Source organism: Schistocerca serialis, chromosome 1 (assembly GCF_023864345.2).
Source record: "Schistocerca serialis cubense isolate TAMUIC-IGC-003099 chromosome 1, iqSchSeri2.2, whole genome shotgun sequence".
Classification (NCBI taxonomy): Eukaryota; Metazoa; Arthropoda; class Insecta; order Orthoptera; family Acrididae; genus Schistocerca; species Schistocerca serialis.
Genome location: NC_064638.1, coordinates 357,252,970 through 357,273,333, shown reverse-complemented (window position 1 = coordinate 357,273,333; position 20,364 = coordinate 357,252,970). Strand labels below are relative to the sequence as shown.

General features: G+C 39.8%; 1 protein-coding gene across 4 annotated transcripts in view; it reads left to right on the top strand.

The window, feature by feature from the left end:
• The first annotated feature begins 957 nt into the window (after nt 1-957).
• LOC126470208 (probable E3 ubiquitin-protein ligase MGRN1) overlaps nt 958-20,364 on the top strand; it is a 167,535-nt gene continuing 148,128 nt past the window's right edge. For all 4 annotated transcript variants that reach the window (XM_050097886.1, XM_050097910.1, XM_050097894.1 and 1 more), the window contains exons 1-6: nt 958-1,137; nt 5,478-5,596; nt 5,839-6,080; nt 11,182-11,369; nt 19,370-19,527; nt 19,891-20,025. In XM_050097886.1, coding sequence (XP_049953843.1) covers nt 1,050-1,137; nt 5,478-5,596; nt 5,839-6,080; nt 11,182-11,369; nt 19,370-19,527; nt 19,891-20,025 — 930 coding nt within the window. In that variant the 5' untranslated portion in view covers nt 958-1,049. The remainder of the gene's footprint in view (nt 1,138-5,477; nt 5,597-5,838; nt 6,081-11,181; nt 11,370-19,369; nt 19,528-19,890; nt 20,026-20,364) is intronic.

The following is a 20,364-nucleotide window of genomic DNA, read 5'->3' as shown; positions in this document are numbered from 1 at the left end:
TCTGAACATTATGGGACTTAACGTCTGATGTCATCAGCCCCCCAGAACTCAGAACTACTTAAAACCTAACCTACCTAAGGATATCACACACATCCATGCCCGAGACAGGATTCGAACCTGCGACCGTAGTAGTCGCGCGGTTCCGGACTGAATCACCTAGAATTGCTCGGCCACAGCGGCCGGTGGAACATTTGCATCAGGAGCTGCTGCCTGTTGGTGTGATGGTGATCGGTGTCTTGCCTTTTGTCGCTGGGTGTTGTTTGTCAGACACTGCGACAAGCCAGCTGAACTTGGTGAATGTTGATCCATCTCCATCTGATCATTCTGAGGACAGTGATCTTGTGAGTACATATCGATGGCACCCAGTTGATGCTTATTTGTAATTAACACTGTTGAAGGAGGGTGCGACATGATAGTCTCGATGTTGTGACTCGTATGCAAAGCGATAGCCGACCCTTGGCCGGTGCCGACTGGGATTTCGTCATTAGTTTCCATTTTAAAAATAGCCGATGAGAGAAATCTCCCAGCGACGATGCTTTGAATCTCGTTGTGAACTATTTGTAGCTAAAATATCCAGTAGGTTACACTAAAAAAAACTTGATAACAGTTCAATGAAACACCTGATGGAATCCGTGCCAGCCACCGCTCGAAGCACAAACGACGGCACAGCGCGGCTGCCGTATCTGCATGCAACAATTTGTTGTTACCACTCGTCGAAAAGTTTTTCACTGCAAGCAACACTAGAGTCGAAGTGTTAATAATGAATCACCCTTTCTCAATATTCTTGAGAGCGATCGGAAAAACAGCGTTATTTATTTCGTTGCTAACCAAAGATCCAGAGCAACGAATAGAATGGCATACAGGCGGAGTGCACGCAGGTAGAAAATATACTGCGCAAGCATCGATTGTTATAACATCTTTGGTACAACCACAAATTATATTAACTTTGATTTACTGTTGACATAATTTGACGTTTTGGTATGCACAGTGGTATAACACATTGAAAATTTGTGTTTATTGTTTGTAGGGATATAGTTACAACAGTCGTGATGGGAGCATTTACGAGTAGACAACATGCAGGCGTTGAAGAAGTTGATATTGTATCGAATCACGCATATAAATACCCACCTAGATCAGGTGAAGTGAAAAATTACTTATCGTGATGAATGTGTACGAAACATCCACAAATAATCTGTTTGCGCTAACTTGTTGTCATGTTGATGTGCAATAGCAGGAGTTATTGTTAAAACCAGCTGTTAAGGTTTGAATCGCAGGTAGACAAATTATAGTGTAGACATGTGTTACGCTGTAGATTCAGAATGTGCATATACTACGTTGATGATTACTACCAGACTCCCGAAAATTTCGAATAATGTTACACTTATTGCCTTATATTTGGATGTGTGATCACGTTGCAGTTATCTCCAACTTTCCACTGTTTCAAGTAATTCTTTTCGATGCCGTATCGTTGACAGTACCATGTACTCCCTTATGTATCTTTCCCAGTATTGTGACGTTAAATTTGAATTCTTGTAGAGTTTGTCACGTGAACTTTGTTACTTGCACTTTGGCTTCAATTCAATGATTTGTTTTCAGCTAGATGAATTTTTCTGCAAAAAACGACTTTCTCTGCTATGCCACCATCATATCCTTTCCTCAAGTAGGTTGTCTTTTCAAGACATAAGAAAACACCTTCTCCACACTTTCCTTATTTATACAGTGGTAAATTAATATGACGCATTCGTTTTCACAGTGGGCTAATCCTTGAAATTATTCTGAAGGTGTTAACGAATTGAAACACTGTAGTGTTGCATTATGTTCAAAGTTAAATGAATTTGTTAGTTTATGAAGATATTCAAAAGTACAATGTAAATACTTTGACTTCATTGTGGTTGAATCAAGAAGATAACAGATCCTTGCCCATTACAGAATCCATCGGTTGACATGAGTCCTTGAACAGCCACCTTGTTACACAAAATCCGTTGCAATAAGTTGTTGTTGATATCTCAAATTTATCATGCTCACTAGGTATGGAGCCCAGTCAACACAGAATATAGAAGTACTCAGGACAACAGTGACAATTTTCTCATTAGAAATATATTTGATATAGATAACTAATGGGACACCCAGGAGCATTTAGGAGTTTCGGACAGACACACACTTTACAAATATATCTCCTCAGCCTCAAAATGATCAAATTAATAAAAAAGTCTATTAAAATCAAATTACATACCTACCATCCATGAAAAAACAATATTCACAAATAAACCAAATATTCCCTCCCTCCGAAACAAGCACTTGTACTTATCCCCCCCCCCCCACAAAAAAAAAGAAAACTGAAAATCTTCTTCTCCAGTAAAAAGCAATAACCAGAAAATATGTGAAAAACATAAAACTTCCTACTTCATAACTTTCCAACCAATAAATAACTGAATTATCAGTCACTTCCTTTCTAGTGGACACAAAACTACACAGATGAGAAGAAACAAAAATAATAAGTCAGATTGACAATAATGGTGGTTACCTTCCTAGATTCATGCAGTCCGGTTCCCTGCCTACCACCAATCACCATGGTTTGTCCCTCTGATAGTGCAATACAAAACTGTCACTGATACAGGAAGGACCCACTATAGTAATTTCCATAGGATCTCTACATTTTTGACATTTAGCACATCCCACAAGTACAGCATACTTCTGAGGGAAAGTTATGATGCTACGCATATCACACATCTGTTCTGTATTGAACAAGGTGGAGTGGTGGTTAGCAAATGACTTGAATTTGGGAGAACAGTGGTTCAAATCCCGTCTGGCCATCCAGTTTTAGGTTTTCCCTGATTTCCCTAAATTGCTCCAGGAAGATGCTGGGATGGTTCCTTTGAGAAAGGCACTGGCAATTGCCTTTCCCATCCTTTTGTAATCTGAGCTTGTGCTCCTTCTCAAATGACTGCATTCTTGATGGGACGTTAAACTCTAATCACCCTTCCTTCCTTCTCCCCCATCAACATATGGCTGTTAAATTTCACTGTTGGATCCACCACACAACCAGCACTCACAATAATGTTTTACAAATAACAACAGGGTCGTGATTCTTCTGAAAAACTTGGAATTATTAGAGAATTAGATTTTATCTGGAAAAATCATGGAAATGTTAGGGAATTTCAGGAATTTGATAAAATCACAGGGAATTCTGCATTTTTAATCTAGCATTGAAATTGGATTTTATTGAGTTTTGTAAATTATCAGTTATAAAAGTATTTATTATCTTGAAGTGTGTTAATTATATGAACATTATTCCACATAAATTATCAGTGTTTAAAAACTGCAGTCAAACTACTGCTTGTGGCTGGTATGTAGCTCAGCTGAGAGGAAAGAAAGGTCATCATTGTGGTATGATTCCCACCCCCTCTCAGCTCACCATTAATTAATCAGGATCTTCTTGACACAAGCTTCCTACTCTCAAGTGGTTTTCTTAGGGATATTCTCTCTCTCTCTCTCTCTCTCTCTCTCTCTCTCTCTCCCCCTCTCCCCCTCTCCCTCTCTCCCTCTCTCCCTCCCTCCCTCCCTCCCTCCCTCCCTCCCTCCCTCCCTCTCTCTCCCTCTCCCCCCCCTCCCCCCTGCTTCAGGTTTGAGTAGCCATCCTGAATAACTTCACTGACGTCAAAATTTATCACGAGAGTACCACTTCAAGCCATGCACCCGTGTCGAACCACCTTCTTCTCACATAGAAACTTACAAATACTGTCCATATATGATGTCATAGGCAACAGTATCGTTGTCATGGGCCAAAGCTGACTATCAATTTTGAAAGCTTCAAGTGACTCCTTGTTATTGTTGTTGAGCCATGTGTTGTCTTACTCTGCCATTAGCTATCAGTTTATCAGAAAAAGCTTTAATCGAGCATAGCAGATTTCTGGTTATGTTATTATTACGCTTCAGTGTCTTGATGTCTCCTTGGTACAGAAGCTTTGAAACGCTGTCACCGATGTGGTGTACATTTGCAAAGTATTTTTCTTTGTCTTTGCCACTTTTTATGCAAGTCCCATGTTGTTACCAAATGACTCCATTGCTCTGAAGCTTGACATAGCTTTTGTAATCCAGGTGGCAGACTAATAAATATGAAAGTCATAGAAATAACCGTATTAAAAAGAAAAAAGTCAAGACAAAAACAAGGCATTCCTCTCAAGCACTTATTTGTGTTTAACTTTATAGAAAATGTGCAATGGAGATGGCTACACTTCTAGAACTTGTTTTCCGTGCACTGTTCAAGCAGTGATATAAGTGTCAGTTCATGCTAGAATTTTGGAGTATGTTCATTGTTAGACATGAGATTTCGTTAAGCTAAACAACTTTTCTTCTGAAATTGCCATGTGAGTTTGTGTACTTCAGTTAAAGTAGCTTTGTGAATGGACATTCCAGTGGGTGATAGAAGCCAGAAATCAGTCAAACATAGCTCTTTTTCAGTTTCTACATGCTTGTTTTGTTCTTACATGCCGAGACTTTATAATTGAGTTGAGTTATACAAGGTAGAGGGGAAAAACATGACACAAGATGATTTATATCGATTGCATGAACATGTGGCATGCTGTGTACTAGCTAGCAACACTATTGCCTACCACTAATTTGTGTCAGTCATGAAGCTATTACATTGTAGGTAGAGGCTTCTACGTATAAACCATTGAACTTGTGTTTGGGATAAGTATCTGTTTGCATTTCTGGTTAAGATTTCCATGATTTTTGTAAATCAGTGAAGGTGAAAGCTGGCATAGTTCCTTTGGCAAGACTGCTTTACTATCTTTGTCCATCTAAGGAAGTGTTCCATTTGTAAAATTGATGGGCTGTAAACTCTGACACACTTTCCTCCCTTACTCTGCCAAAACTAACATATATTGCAATAGCTATGTGAAACTTAACTAGCCCATTTCACTCTGAATACCCAGAAGGCTATGGCTGATGAGAGTCAGGTAGACACAACAGACATTATGTACGGAACTTTGTTGTTTAGTGTACAAAAACAAGTGCATTTTCCTTGCACATACCTACAACTGTGTTTCTGCTGGAAAGTGAAGTATGAATTGATCATTGCACATATACTACAGTGGGCATTGACACATCAGCAGTCATTTTAACAATATCACAAACTGTTACAGTTACTAACAGAAAAATGCCTTAATCCTCTGTGATCATCAGACAAGACTTTTTGTGTGAGTGCTTATAAAAAGGAAATAAAATCAAATAAATGAGCTGATTGAGAATAAGAGGCTACTCATCTTACATGCCTTAATTTTACTTCTTCATTATTACCCTAAAATGTTCAAGGAGGCATCACAGTAAATTCGTAAACAATCCTGTAGTTTGTTCTTGCCCTAACCTTTCCCACATAACAGATTGTTTGTATGAAATGTGTTTATTCTCACTGGAAAGTTGACTTCATATATTGTTTTCAAAATTAGTTGTTTCTAATGAGCAATGTTTTGTAGGTAATTATTTTGGCAGTCACTTCATAATGGGTGGAGAAAGATTTGACACTCCTCAGCCAGAAGCTTATCTGTTTGGAGAAAATGCAGATTTGAATTTCCTTGGCAGCAAACCAACACCTGTAAGTAGGCCACTGTGTTAGGCAATCTCATACTTTTGTCAACTATTACTTTTTGCATGAGTGCTTATAACAAAGAAATAAAATGAAATAAATGATTTATTTGCTAAAATAGCCTGAAAAAATTGTTTTTAATGGTATTGATAACAATACTTGTTCTGTTCTTGTTTGGGCAACATCATATGTGTTGTAGTATTAATTGCACTATACTATATTGCCCATTAACAGAAATATTTGCTTTGTAGTTTCCATATCCACCTCCACAAGCCAATGAACCAACAAAAACTCTGAAGTGCTTGGTGAACATCCGCAAAGAATCTCTTCGATTTGTACGTTCTCCAGAAAGTATTGGTAAATGTGGGGATGTAGATATTGAAGCAGCAAAATCATCCCTTTTCAACATAGAATTTACTTTTGATTGTGATACAAGGTGTGCCATAACTATCTACTACTTCTGTACAGAAGAAGTAACACCAAATGGCATAGTGTGAGTACTTTGAGTATTTTGTCTTTCGTAATTAGGTACCCCTAACATTTATGTATGGCACATGCCAACAGAATTTTGTAATACATACTCATATTTTTCTGTACCAGCATTCCGTAATGAAAAAGAATTACTAACAAAACAGCTAGATCTAAATGTGCATAAAATTTATTTTATAACTGTACTGTCATATCAACATTGTTTATTGGTCAACATGAGTTGTTGTCTAGAAACAATAAGGTGAAAATGTGAAAGATAACAAACAATATTCAACAATAGCATTGAACACATATTGTAAGAAGTGAAAAGCACTATCAGAATCAGGTTATACCATAAATTGTCATACAAACAGACGGTCAGTAGAACACCATAGTGAATGACTGATGAATTAAACAAGCACACAAACATTTGGTTGGCCTTTTTACTATTTCAGGTGATCACGTGAGTGATCACATACTAGGGACAAAATGTGGCTGCTTTGGTATCAGCTGCAGAATGAAGACAACCCCTACACATCACCAGACGTGCCTTGTTGAGATGAGATGTACTCTTTTATATTGTTGATGGCTTTTATCACATGCTGCCCCATGCCTCCCTCCTCCAGAAAAGTTGAATCAGCATGAGTGGCGATAGTCGGGAAGTGATCACGGTGCCACAGAGGCGCCCAAGTTGTTGCTGGGATATTGATCACAAAATGAGGAGATTTTTAAAATGGTCTGTTTTGGTGTCTGTGCACATGATTACATTGTTGCTGGTACGAGATCACAGCTTAGAGCCAATAGCTGCAAGAGCTGTATCTTCTACAGCAGAGAGTGAAGGCTGTTGCATTTCTCTTTACAGTGCACATTTGATTTGTGCTCTGGTGTTGATGAGACCTGGGTAAAAAAAGCTTTTTTTAATGAACATTGTTTCATCAATGAAGAAGAGTCTCTTGTTGAGGGAGAAAAATTCAGTTATTTTTCCCCCTTGGCAGTTAAATAGCAACCAAGATAAAAAAAAAAATAAAATAAAGAGGTACTATGTAGTTCCTTGTAAATATCGTTTGACATGTTGGTATGTATATATTTTTTGTCCAAATAAATGTTGATGTTTTTAAATATTTGGACAGCATTTTTCATAGTCTTTCATTTCTCATTATAACCCTATGACTGACAGTGTCTGAAATTGAAATTGGGCCAAATGTCGAGAATGACTAAAGAAATCTGATGAGGCCAGATCAAATGATCTGGAGCCATCAACATTGGATCACCGAGTGGATACAGAGAAGACAAGCACTGAGGAAAAGGACAATTGGAGATGGCACTGCAGATAAAAAAACTCTAACAAGTAATCTAGAGAAAGAGAGAGAGAGACAACATGATACATAGTGAAAAATGAGACCAACAACCAATGGTGCATTGTGACAGTGAGGCAGTAGCAAAGCGAGTATACCACTGAGTTCCTTACATGCTGCACAATGGAACTTCTAAGGCAGCCGCGAGCTCCAGGTGGCTGGCAGAATGGCGTGTGACACTTCAGCTGCGTATGCTAGCGCTCACAGATGTAACATCTTCACTAAGCCAAAAGTCTCAGGTTAGCATATTAGATCCCTCCCCCCTAAAATGAACATGTAAGGCCAGAACATCCTGGATGATCTTTTGGAAGGTGAACTAGTGTGTACTTGGTGCCTTGGCACATAAACCTACTTGCTGGGTTGGTGTTCCAGCACTTACTCCCAGCGGCTGGTGTTAGAGACTGGAAACATCTGGCATCGTGCTGGGACACAACAATGTGGGCATCATCGGCTGTAGCTTATGAGAACACAGAAACCTCTGTCCAATGAAACTGCCCCTGGTTTCCTTGGGTGCAGGTTGTATCTGGGAGTTTGTGGGACTGGCAGTGATAGGCTTTCTACTTCAGGGTGTACCACTGGTGCTACTGCAGTTGTAGGCACAGACACGGTTTGTACATGGTGCTCCAAACCCTTTGGTGTGTCGACTCAACGTGAAGAGCTGCTTGTGAGTATTTATCACCATTGCTGGTGCCCCTATGTCCTTTGCTCTGTAAAATGTGCCTGACTGCTGTTTCTAATGGTATTGGTCCAAGTGCCGAATTGGGCTTGCCTGGAGCTGTGGGGCCAGGAGATGAATTAGCATTTGCAGTTGTCTCCCGTGGAAGAGCTCCATCAAGCTATAATCCTTGATAGGGGTGGTCCTGTAGGTGTTCAGGAACAGTGTGAGTGTGACTGTTGCAATGGTGGCTCCCACTGCATTCAAAGTTTGCTGTTCAAACATGCCACTATCCACTGCACAGCACCATTGGAGAATGGGTAAAATGGTGTTCTATGAAGGTGTTTCATATCATTTGATGTGCAGAATTATGTGAAAGCTTTTGCCATGAATGGGGGCCTATTGTCCGATATTGTATTTAGGGAAGCCCTTTGATGGCTAGAATCTGGACTAGGGTATATATTGTGGCTTTTGTTGTGGAGGGATTGTGCTTACCACATTTGAATATTTAGAATAGGTGGTGATGACTGTTAGCCACATAGAGCCCAGAAGTGTACAGTGCTTCCATAAATGATAACAGGATTTTGGAAATATCTAATTTTTATTATTTTTTTCTTAACATATTTCAAAAAAATTGTGAATATCAGTGTTACAATTTTAAGGCCCTTAATGCTGTATGCTTGAATTTAGGGTTACCAAAGGGGAGGTCATTTCTGAAACCAACCCATGCCAAATGAGTATAGCAAAGCATTTCTAATGTAAACTAGACAGACATGATCAACTGTCTTGATGAGGCATTATTTGTGTCAACTGTTATTTCAAACATATTTTGTTCTCTTCACAGTAAAATTTTATCGGTGACCTACATTGTTTTTGCTTCCGTGCATAATTTGGCCGTTACATTTGCAGTTCCTCTTATCATCATGATATCAGCTTGCATGTAAAATTTTGTTTCTGTTCATGAGAATAATGATTTTACCAACACGTGTGAACTTCTGTATTGCCTTAAACTGATACGGGCTGAGATGGCACAGTGCTTACAACACTGTACCTACATTTGAGAGAAGTGGGGACCATCTAGTTATAGGTTTCCTGTTGTTTTCCTAAGTCACATAAAGGTAATGCTGGGGTGGATCCTTTTGAAAGAACATAATCAGTCTCCTTCCCCATTCTTATCCAATCTTAACTTTTCGCCTGCCTCTAATAAATCAATCGTTGAAGGCATTTAATACCTGGTCTTCCTTCCTACTTAAAGATAGTCACCCCTGCATTTAATACAAATGCTCTAGAATGGTCTTATTACAACGACTCGCTCCTAGCACGTGTTTTCAGAGTTTGTAGGTGTATGTTTAAGAGTATATAAACATACTGTGGAGTGATACTGATTTGTCGTAACTTTCAGCTATTGCACCTGAAACATATTTATCACGTGTCAAACACTTGCAAAGAAGCATGCTTACTGGGAAGCAGTTCTTCGTACCAATATACACTCCTGGAAATTGAAATAAGAACACCGTGAATTCATTGTCCCAGGAAGGGGAAACTTTATTGACACATTCCTGGGGTCAGATACATCACATGATCACACTGACAGAACCACAGGCACATAGACACAGGCAACAGAGCATGCACAATGTTGGCACTAGTACAGTGTATATCCACCTTTCGCAGCAATGCAGGCTGCTATTCTCCCATGGAGACGATCGTAGAGATGCTGGATGTAGTCCTGTGGAACGGCTTGCCATGCCATTTCCACCTAGCGCCTCAGTTGGACCAGCGTTCGTGCTGGACGTGCAGACCGCGTGAGACGACGCTTCATCCAGTCCCAAACATGCTCAATGGGGGACAGATCCAGAGATCTTGCTGGCCAGGGTAGTTGACTTACACCTTCTAGAGCACGTTGGGTGGCACGGGATACATGCGGACGTGCATTGTCCTGTTGGAACAGCAAGTTCCCTTGCCGGTCTAGGAATGGTAGAACGATGGGTTCGATGACGGTTTGGATGTACCGTGCACTATTCAGTGTCCCCTCGACGATCACCAGTGGTGTACGGCCAGTGTAGGAGATCGCTCCCCACACCATGATGCCGGGTGTTGGCCCTGTGTGCCTCGGTCGTATGCAGTCCTGATTGTGGCGCTCACCTGCACGGCGCCAAACACGCATACGACCATCATTGGCACCAAGGCAGAAGCGACTCTCATCGCTGAAGACGACATGTCTCCATTCGTCCCTCCATTCACGCCTGTCGCGACACCACTGGAGGCGGGCTGCACGATGCTGGGGCGTGAGCGGAAGACGGCCTAACGGTGTGCGGGACCGTAGCCCAGCTTCATGGAGACGGTTGCGAATGGTCCTCGCCGATACCCCAGGAGCAACAGTGTCCCTAATTTGCTGGGAAGTGGCGGTGCGGTCCCCTACGGCACTGCGTAGGATCCTACGGTCTTGGCGTGCATCCGTGCGTCGCTGTGGTCCGGTCCGGTCCCAGGTCGACGGGCACGTGCACCTTCCGCCGACCACTGGCGACAACATCGATGTACTGTGGAGACCTCACACCCCACGTGTTGAGCAATTCGGCGGTACGTCCACCCGGCCTCCCGCATGCCCACTATACGCCCTCGCTCAAAGTCCGTCAACTGCACATACGGTTCACGTCCACGCTGTCGCGGCATGCTACCAGTGTTAAAGACTGCGATGGAGTTCCGTATGCCACGGCAAACTGGCTGACACAGACGGCGGCGGTGCACAAATGCTGCGCAGCTAGCGCCATTCGACGGCCAACACCGCGCTTCCTGGTGTATCCGCTGTGCCGTGCGTGTGATCATTGCTTGTACAGCCCTCTCGCAGTGTCCGGAGCAAGTATGGTGGGTCTGACACACCGGTGTCAATGTGTTCTTTTTTCCATTTCCAGGAGTGTAGAATGAAAAGTTTGTTTGAATTATAATATTGGACCATGTTAAATGAAATTAAATGTTTAAATTTAAAAAAAAATGTAATTCATTTGTAGATAGTACACTGTTATTTTTACATTTTGTGTCAGCTCAGTATGTTTGATTTTTCATACTTATTGAAGTGAAAAAAAATTAGTAAACATAAATGTCTGATATTATTTTTCCAGTTTTCATCCTCGGAACCCAGGAATGAATTCAGAAACATTTCATTACAAACGTGGAAGCAACCAATTGTTCAGCCAAGCAACTCATGTATTTGACCCCAGCTGTTATTCGGATGAAGAACTTACATACAACACTGACAAAGAAGTTATTCCAATTGCAATTCATTGTGTCGCAGAAGATGGGAGTGATGGTAATTACATAATACTTAACAAAATGTTATTTTAATATTGTAGGGAAGTTGACGCAAAAATGAAATATTTTAGGATTAAAGGCGACCACTCACTGAAAAGCAGAAGCATCAAATTGTTGACAGGTACATGAAAAAGATAGAAAACATGCTAGCTTTTGGAGTTATCCTTTGACTGGCTGGAGCAAAACAGACACACATATGCACGCATGTGCACACACACAGATATGCTTGTACATGGTGCCAGCTAAATTAATGGTGCCAATGCTACTTTGTAGCAGGTGGACTGGTTGTGGTGAGAGTAGAGTTGGGTGGGGTGGGTATAGGGACAGGGAAATGGGAGGCAGAGAGATGGACTGGGGTTGGACGGCTATTGGCTCGAAGGGAGACATCCAGGAGGATTGCGGGAGGGAGGGGAACAGCTATATGGGCTGACATAATCTTAGCAGCCAGTAGTAAGTGGCCCATGCTGAAGGCAGTGTGGGGATATGAATTGGGAGGGGCTGACAGGACAGAGGAAGGGGAAACTGTAGGGTGCAGGGTGTGGAGACAGCGGGTTACCTGAGATCGATGCCAGTACGATTATGGGAGTGGAGGATGTGTTGTAAGAATAATTCCCATCTGCACAGTTTAGAGAAGCTAGTTGCGGAGGGGATCTAGATGGCTTGGGTTGTGAAACAGCCATTGAAACTGAGCATGTTGTGCCACAACATGGTCAGCTTTTTTCTTGGGAAAAAAAATGGTTGTTTTATTAGTGTGAAACTGTCATTATCTGTCGTCTCCTTTAATTGGTTTTAGTAGTGTTACAGATGTATTTACTCAGTGGCATTTGTTGTTGTACTTGTTCCTAGATATGATAAGCAGACATCCATTTTGACACACTCCTCTTTCTAAGACAACATTTTGTGTGTAGCATTTCTTGTTTGTAGTTATTATGTCATCTAATTAACAACAATGGGCTTTCTTTCTGGTTTAGAAACATACGGGCTCATAAATTTATGTATTATCAATGTGGAAAGGAACTAAAAACTGTGCAGTACATGGGAATGAAAGCAGTGCTTTATATGAGTGGAGAAATTTTCTATTTCATCCCCTTATAAATTTCAATACAGGAATGAAATACAAGAAGATCAATAAGTATGTAATTGGTCCTGGTACAGCTATCCCTCAACTCTAAGCCTGGTTTGAGTACTGCAATAAACTGCTATTCTTTGTATGGCAAAAAAAGATCCCAGGTAGTTCAAAGTGGCCTTAGTTTCACATGCCTACCCCAACTAATCACACATCATGATTTTGTTTACTTTTCTATGACAACATCATAGTTACAGATGACTTTGGCTTTTAAGCAGTACTAATGATAGTCTTTTGCACCTCATACTTGAAAGCTGATACTCTAATTTCAGAGATCTTGTTTCATCAAATGGAGTATAGCCATGGTCCTATTGTAGGCAGTATGCCTTTGCCTTCTGAACTTTGAACTGACTTACCAGTTAGTTATAGAGAACTTCCAATTTAATGTAAATAATAGTGCAAGTTGAAATTTACCAGAAGTGAAGGAAGCAATTATTGAAAGAAAAAATTGTAGGACCAACTGTGGATTGAAACCTGGACTTCAGGATTCAGAGTTCAGTACCTTTAAGGAAAATTCGGATGAAAGTCTTACTTATTTTCCATTTTTTTTAACGAGTAGGAGCAGGAATAGGAGGAGGAGCAGGATGAGGAGAAGAAGAAGAAGGTGGCTATAGTAACTCCAAGCTCAAGTCTATATTTAATGCATCACGTCCATTGTATTTGTAAAATTACTAACATTTCACAATCATGAAAATCAAAAGTTAATATTAACAATATTATGAGAAGGAAAGTTGCTACTCACCATATAGTGGAGATTCACCCAACAGATAAAGACTTGCAAACAATACACAATATATATGACTACGGTCAAATCAGCTTAATGTGACTTTATCCAAACAGACTCTGTTGGTGCGTAGGAACAAGGGCTTTCACCATTTCAGTGTGGATCTCAAAGTTTCAGATCCACAACTGACCTATTTTTATGACTGGCATCTGCTGTCAAGGAGACTTTCATACTTTGTCAGCACATGATAGTGGTCTTCCTTGACATACGAAATGCACACAATTCAGCGCTGTGTCACCATCTGTTACGTTACCTGGATGGGGCTTCTAAGGCAGTCTACCAATTTTTGTTAAAAAATCCTGTACCTAGTAGGAGCTGGTACAGGATTCTTAGGGTTCAGTCTCTTCGCACTACTTTCTTCACATTTACTGTAAATCAAATTGGTGCCATTGCAGAATCAAATTTATTGCTGGAGTTGTCTGTCACTAACTCAGCAGAATGTCGTCTTCATGCAACCCTTCAGAAGACATGGGTATGGGTCAGTGATGATGATTATAGTTTTTTGTCCACAAAATTTACAGCTACATATGCATGAGTACTCTGCAAATCACACTTAAGTGCTTGGCCGAGGTTTCGTAGAACTTTTTAAGACTATATCTTTGCCACTCCACTCATGAATAGCACCTGTAAAAATAAACACCAAAATCTTTATTTAATATCCAGGATGGAAAGTAATTATTTGTGACTCTTTTTGTTGTGCTTATGTGCGACACATCATCTCCACCATATGCCGAGTAGCAACTTTTCGCAATATAGTTAAATATTTTATGTAGAAACAAAGATTTATCATGTTTTATTATAATGGTCATTTCTCCCAATATAGGTGGGAGTCTACAAATTATCATTGCATTCAGAGGAGAAAGTTGGGTGACTGATGTTTTGTGGAAAGATCTCACCGCAACGAAAAACGCCTTTGTTTTTTTGCCAACTTTCTTATCATGTCCACGACACTCTCTCCCCTAATACAAAAGAACTTTTTCAACATCCTCTGTTAATCGTATTTGGTAAGGATCGTATATCACTCAGCAGTATTCCAGAAGAGGGTGGATGAGTGTAGTGTAGGCAGTGTCTTTAGTAGATTTGTTGGATTTTCTAAGCATTCTACAGTAAAACAACAGTTTTTGATTCACCTTGCCCACAACATTTTCTGTGTGATGGTTCCAATTTAAGTTTTTCATAATCGTAATTTCCAAGTACTTGTTGAATCAACAACCTTTAAATTTATGTGATTTAAAGGATTTTTTTATTTACTATGTTGAGGAGCTCACACTTTTTTTGTTGTTTATTATCAGTGTGCCACTTTTTGTATCATAAAGGTATCTTGACTAAATAATTTTGATCTTCTGATGATTTTACTAGAGGGTAAACAAAAGCACATCTGCAAACAATCTAAGAGGTCTGCTCAGATTGTCTCCTGAATTGTTTATATAGATTAGAACCAGCAGAGAGCCCATAACATTTATTTGGGGAACTCCAGATATCACTTCTGTTTCACTAGATGACTTACTGTCCGTTACTGCAGACTGTGGCCTTACTGACAAGAAATCCAACCCTACACCTGGGACAATTCACCATAGCCACACAATTTGATTAGAAGCTGGTTGTGAGGAATGAAGCCAAAAACATTCTGGGAATCTAGAAGTACAGAATCAACTTGAGATACCCTGTTGATAACATTTATTACTTCTTGTGAATGAAGAGCCAGTTATGTTTCACAAGAATAATGTTTTATGAATCTGTTCTGACTATATGTCAATAGATCATTTTCTTTGAAGTATTTCATAATGTTCAAACACAGTATATGTTCCAAAATCCTACTGCAAATTGACGTCAGTTATATGAATCTATAATTCAGCACATTATTTCTATTTTCTTCCAAGTGCATCAATATGACCTGTGCAACTACTCAGTTTTTAGATGTAGAGCTTTTGTTGAGCAAGTGGTTATGTGTTACTGCTAAAAATGGAGCTATACCATTAGCATACTCCAGAAAGGACTTAATTGGCATACAGTCTGGCTCTTATGGTAGTTAGTCTCACTATGACTATCTTGTGGCCACTAATCCCTGCATCCATTATGACTCTTTACTCATGATTGCTTGTTGTTAACAGGCTAAATATCTCGTTACCATCATTTACACTTTCTGTGGGATCCTGAACTAATGGCTCAGAATAATGTTCATATAATTTCAGATGATGTTTTATTCCTACCATCTACATGCATTTTCACCAACATACCAAGGGTGGATTGAAGCTGTTAGCAACTGTCACTGCATGTTTCGGTACCTATTTGAAATAAGACTCAATTTTCTTTGAATATTTCAATTACAACAACATCTAGTTGGGAGGCTTGGTGAAAGGAACTCCCAGTCATGCACTTCTACAGACCTCAGTCCACCCACCCACAGGATGACCAATGTGTATAAATTAAACTCCCTATGGCTCCTTAGAAATGCTTTTAGGGAGCAGTCTGCGCAGGTTCTAGTAAAAGTCTCCTTGTGGAAGCTGGTATTCCACTAGTAAAGAGACACTTCCAACAACTCTTAAATTATGTTCTTAGGATTTATTATAGACTCTAATATCCCTGTTATGTACACTTTTCTGGATCCTCAACATCTTTAGTTGTTTGAATCATTTGAAAACAGTGAGAACAGTAACAATAATAGTAAAAGACATTCATCGGGAGCTCTTTTTCCTCTCACAATAACTAGTCTCTCTACCACACCAATGGAGCTCTCATCATGGTGTATTTCTCAACATGTAATATGAGTGGGCCTCCAGCATGGCATCAAGGTTCACATAAATCCTAATAATCATCACTATAGTTTCTGTTTAGTCCTCTGTGGCTGTGCAATCTTTAGCCTGATATATAGTGCTCTCTCCAAGGATGATGAGAAAGTCAGCTTTGCATTTATTGATACAAATGTTTGTGAACAACACTCCCTTTTCACGGTATGCAGTGTGCACAGTGAAATTAGTGATAGCACAAAGCGCTGTTACACACATAAAACTTCAGCCTGTCAAAAACATTCTCCAGTGCATTGACTCTCTTAGTAGTTTGAAGGTGACTGAAAATTACTCTCTTATTCATCTGTTGGTGTCCACCATTTCCAAACTTTTATATGACCTTGACAGTGCTGGAACCCCATGGTATTCCTCTGGACACTGGACCATATAGGCATTTCTGACAAGCCGGCCGTGGTGGCCGAGCGGTTCTAGGCGCTTCAGTCCGGAACCACGCGACTGCTACGGTTGCAGGTTCGAATCCTGCCTCGGCCATGGATGTGTGTGATGTCCTTAGGTTAGTTAGGTTTAAGTAGTTCTAAGTTCTAGGGGACTGATGACCACAGATGTTAAGTCCCATAGTGCTCAGAGCCATTTCTGACAATGGTTGTTCTGGTACATTAGGTAAGGAAGCCTCCTTGATGGACCTTTTGCCAACAAATTCCAAAAGCCAACTTATGGACACATATCAGACAGTGTATCGTACAAAAATGGGAAAAATAATGGGTGATCAACATCTGACTCAAAAAACTTCTAATGATAAAAGCTTCCATCATTGAAATGGAAGATGGCACTTTTCTCCTCTCAAACAGATGTAATCTTATGTGAAATCCCTATTGATTATACTTACCTCACATATGACTACATTCTGTGGCGAGAGAATCTTCCTCAGCACACCTGAGGAGTGACACTGATAGTCATCACATTGCATACCCATGTGCAGACTCACCTGAGGTACAGCGTACTTTGTATCTTTATGAGATACTGCTACAGGTCCTAGTTGATAGTATGGGAAAGTAGGTATTACTCCTTGATTTAATACTCTCATTTTTATAGTTGACTTACGGGGTGGAGTTGGGAAGGGGATCACTCCTGCTGCTTGTTTTAGCCCGTGGATGGTCCCGAAATAACTCTACCCAGGCCCAGACATAAACTCCAAATCTTACCTCCCAATACTTGAAATTTATGTATCCCTTATTTGTCCTTATCACTGATAATACACTTGTTGGTCACTGTCCTCACCCATCCAGCCCTTTCCCTGTTCCCATTCCAGCATTACACAGCTGTCATTCCACCACCACACCCATTCTTTTTGTTTCTCTTCTTTTCCACTACTACTCCCCTCCCCCTCCCCACCTCTCTGCTGCCCACAGCCTAAACTGCAGCACTTCGCTGTCTGCCATCCCCACCATACTATCCCTCCTCCTCCATGCTCCAGCATCCTCCTTACCCCCACCCAGTCACCACTCCCATCATGCACTGATGCTGCTGCTTGCAGTGTGGTTTTTAGTTGCCTGAGACTGCAGTCGTGTGTGTGAGTTGCATTTGCTTGAGAGAGAGAGAGAGAGAGAGAGAGAGAGAGAGAGTATTGTTGACAAAGCCCTTAATGGCTGAAAGCTATAATTGTGAGTGTTGTCTTTTTGTTGTGCCTATCTGCGACTCAGCATCTCCGCTATATGATGAGTAGCAACTTTGCTTCTCATAAAATTGTTACATTCCATCCTGGATTTTCCATTTTTTGAAGAACTTGTTCCATTCTTTTGGTGTCCTTTCCAGGTATTGCTACAGAGAGGGTAGTGGTGGGGTACATATTCCACACCAGCTCTTACGCTAGATTAATCTTTATCTTCTCTACCTTCATCTGTGCATGTCTTATGTCCTATTTATCAGTACCCTCAATCCACTGTTCTCAGTAAGTCATTTTTTGTGACAGTGTCACAACTCTAGACACAACTGTCTCTACACTTCTCATAAAACTCTCTTATTGGTTAATTGATTACGAGGATAAAAAGACTAATAGGTTGAGTCTTGAAAACCCCAGTCATCATCGTCGTCATCATCATCATCACTATGCAGATGACAGCAATAATTATGCATATAGTGATTTCCATCATGCTCATGACACTGCAGTATACAGAGAAATGCGTATGCTGGACTGTTGGACAATGTAGATGTTGTTTTGCTAGTGCATACCTTCTGTCTACTCCAGCTAACGGTCTTAAGTTAGTACATTTGACAGGTGATATAGTTGTAAAGGTGTTATGTGTTTGTGGTTGAGCAGCACAGTTCCTGTTTTGTCTCGCATGGAAACAGTATTGGCCAGGTTTTACCTTTTGATGTGATTACAGTAAAAGTTGAAATATCAGGTTTTCCTGAAAGAACAAAAAAATGCTTGTTCACTGTCTTTGTACTTCTTATATAAGAAGCACAACAGTTAACAAATGTGGATGGTGTAGACGATTTTTGGGAACTGATTTGCTACTTTTCTCATAAAAGTAGTAATTTAGGAACTTAATCTCTTCTCCAATTTTTAGTCTGGTTGTGTGATTTCTAGGTCTGTTTTGCTGGTCATAAAGTTTTGCTTATCACCTTGAAAAAATGAAGTTATGCAGTTAATTTTTTGTTTTTACTGGTATATAGTGAAATTTCTGTGACACAGTAGCATAGCATGCTACTAGAGGAACCAGAAAATAAAAAAAACCTTGTCCAAGAAAAGGAGTCGTGACAGTATTTGTTTCCTTAACAAACTCAAAACTATTTAATTACCATTTTTAACAGTCAAGACAGTAATAGTGATAGAGTACCTCTTGGGGAGGGGGGATACAACAACAACATGTATAATGATTACTAGTTACTCTAGTTATGGAATGTAAATATCTTTAAGATTGCTAGGCATACTCAAAGCAAACATTGAACTACGTTAATGTCAGCAAGAAAATGCAAGTTCTTGGGAGTTTAAAAGAAGCAGACTGAGATGCTATCAGTGGGAAGAATGATTGATTCATACTCACACTGGCAGGGATAAAAATTGTGTATCTGACTATATGAACTCACTGTTGCATTAGAGCAAAATTACTCTTTTCAAAATGTGTATATTATTATTTTCTTCTTAGCACTTATAATTTTAATATGTTGTATTTTGATAGATATGGAGTTCCAATGTCATTTTAGTAAGTTGAAGGGAATCATTCCAAATATTCACTGAGAGTTGTGTCCTTTCTGTGACATTTGTATTTCAGATGATAGCCAGGAATGTTATGTTATTGGACCCTGACTAACATTTCTCCTAAAATTTTGTTTTACAGAACCACATCAATCACACACGACAATAGCTGTTGTAGATCACCATTCAGATGGCACGTATGTTTTGAAAGCACTCAAGCAAAAGCTGTATGTTGATGGCCTATGTTACCTATTGCAAGAAATATATGGAATTGAAAACAAAAATAATGACACTGCAAAGGTCTGTATCATTGTTCACTGCTCAACTACAAGAATAAAATTATCTTTTTAAGATAAAAATTATACACACAGTTCATTATATCATATTTAATGTATATCAAAGAAATAAGTTTATTGCAAATACGTGATAAGATTAACAACTAGCAAATAGTAATGAGTAGTTTACTAATAGCAGTTAATAGTGGATGCTATGGAATGCTACAGTTAGACTTTTAATAAAATCTGCAATAGGAAGTATTTATGTCACTGTTTAGAAGGCAATAGATAATTCTTTTTATGTTAAGCTTTTTTTTTTTTTTTTTGGGGGGGGGGGGGGGCACTTAATACACTGTAATTTCATGGAAGTGGCACTTTATTCTTTCAGGCAGCTGGAGATGAAGACACAGAAGATAATGGATCTGAATGTGTAATATGTATGTGTGATGTTAGAGACACTTTAATCTTACCTTGTAGACATTTATGTCTTTGTAACTCTTGTGCAGATTCTCTTCGCTATCAGGTAAGTGCCCTCATACTTTAAATCAAGCCCAGAACTCATGAGATATTCCCTTCCAGCAAGTGCTTCCCTCTTCAAGTGTACTCGTGGTCTTGCCACAGCCATACTGGCCAACCACAAGGATGACTGCTAGTCATCATGAGCTGTGTCTAGTCCCTACACGTAAAAGGTGTAAGATATAAATTGCTAAAACCTTGATTTTTATTTAGTTATTTGTCTCAATGAGGCAAATCAATGAGATATTTAAATACTTACATTAGATTTATTTCACTTAGTACTGACAAGTTCTGAATTATCGATTTCACTCTGCATTGTAGTGAAACAAAGTTGATGCTCCAATGA